Raw genomic sequence first — 1,382 nt, forward strand, 5'->3', positions numbered from 1 at the left:
CCCACCCCAGCACTCACTTCATCAGCCGCTTGGCCCCGTAGCAGCGCAGGTCGTAGGACATGCTGTAGGTGCCGTAGAGCGTGGCTTTGACATTGAGGCAGCCCAGGTCCCGCGGGCTGGTCTTGTAGAGGTCGAAGGTGACGCAGGCAACGTCGATCCTCCGAGGGGGCTTGCGGGACAGGCTTAGCTGGTAGCCAGGCGTCTAAGGGAGAGTGGGACCAGGGTTACTCAGTAGCACCCCCCACCACCCTCCCAGTCCCACCTCACCCAGCATCCCAGGTACCTCCCAGCAAGCATCACATCATCTCCCCACCGATCCCAGCATGGGATGCAGAGGGGATGAACCAGGGTCCTGTCCCCCCCAGGGATGCACTCACCTTGGAGGGAGCCCATGTCTGCCCCTTGCTCAGGGCCATCAGCACCGTCCCCTCCTCCAGTGTCCGAAAGAAAGCCTCCGTCTCCACTGCGGTGCCATCCTCATCCAGCACCAGTGAGACGGGACCCGGGGCGAGCAGGGCGCTCTGAGCCTGCGAGGGTGCTGGGGGTGAGCGGGGTTGGGGGACAGCCAGCCCACCACCCACCTAGGTGGATGGACAGTCCCCAGGGCAGACAGACAGACAGACAGCCTCCGGCTCACCTGGCGCAGCAGCTCGGTGAGGCTCTGTGCCATGATGCCCTTGCGCAGGCTGCGGTCCCAGTTGCAGACGCGGTAGGGTCGGGGTCGCGGGGCCGGGCTCGACAGTAGCTGCTGGGTCATGGAGGCACTTGCCGAGACACATCTGGGGAAGGATGGAGGGATGGGGGTGTCCTGAGACCCACTGCCAGCCCCAGGCAGTGCCAGCCCCCCCCAGATCTCAGCAGGGAGCAGCACATCCACTCGGGGAGCCAAAGCAGGGAGCGTTCCGATGTCCCCCACCCCGGGGATGATGGCTCCCCAGCGCTTACTTGGAGACAGGGGCAGCCAAGCGCAGGCTCAAGGACTTGGCATAATCCATCTTTGCAAGGAGCACAGTCCAGCCTGCCAGGAAAGAAGGATTCAGCCCTGGGCAGAGGTTGTCTTGTCCAGCTCCTCTCCACTCCAGGTGACCCCTTCCCACCAGCACCTCCCAGGTTCGGCTCTGGCACAGCGGTGAGCCAGCGCCCCGGCACGGCTGCCTTTACGCAAGGGTTGCGCCTGCCCTTTGGCCGGGACCAGGATGGTGGCAGCCGCCCGGGCAGAGTCTGCCTGCCAGCGCGGCTCTTGCGCAAAGCAGCACGTGGGGCCCTGAGTCAGCGCTGGAGCAAAGGCGAGATACAGGCACAGGGCTGCACCCTCACCCCGGCCCCTCGGGGTTGGGTGGGGTGGGGGGGGCAAGAAAGGCTTTGGGGAATTAGGGGCACCC

At 65.6% G+C, this 1,382-nt stretch overlaps 1 protein-coding gene across 1 annotated transcript; it reads right to left on the minus strand.

Annotated features, from left to right (window-relative positions):
* Nucleotide 1: 1 nt before the first annotated feature.
* Nucleotides 2-1,085, minus strand: LOC104837819 (cell death activator CIDE-3-like). Its single transcript, XM_010577197.1, has 4 exons — nucleotides 946-1,085; nucleotides 638-779; nucleotides 378-527; nucleotides 2-202 (listed from the first exon to the last, which is right to left on the minus strand). The coding sequence occupies exons 1-4, from the start codon at nucleotides 993-995 to the stop codon at nucleotides 14-16; spliced, it is 531 nt and encodes a 176-aa protein (XP_010575499.1). The 5' UTR covers nucleotides 996-1,085; the 3' UTR covers nucleotides 2-13.
* Nucleotides 1,086-1,382: the final 297 nt, after the last annotated feature.

This window comes from Haliaeetus leucocephalus, unplaced genomic scaffold (assembly GCF_000737465.1).
Source record: "Haliaeetus leucocephalus isolate CR32 unplaced genomic scaffold, Haliaeetus_leucocephalus-4.0 Scaffold45, whole genome shotgun sequence".
Taxonomy (NCBI): domain Eukaryota; kingdom Metazoa; phylum Chordata; class Aves; order Accipitriformes; family Accipitridae; genus Haliaeetus; species Haliaeetus leucocephalus.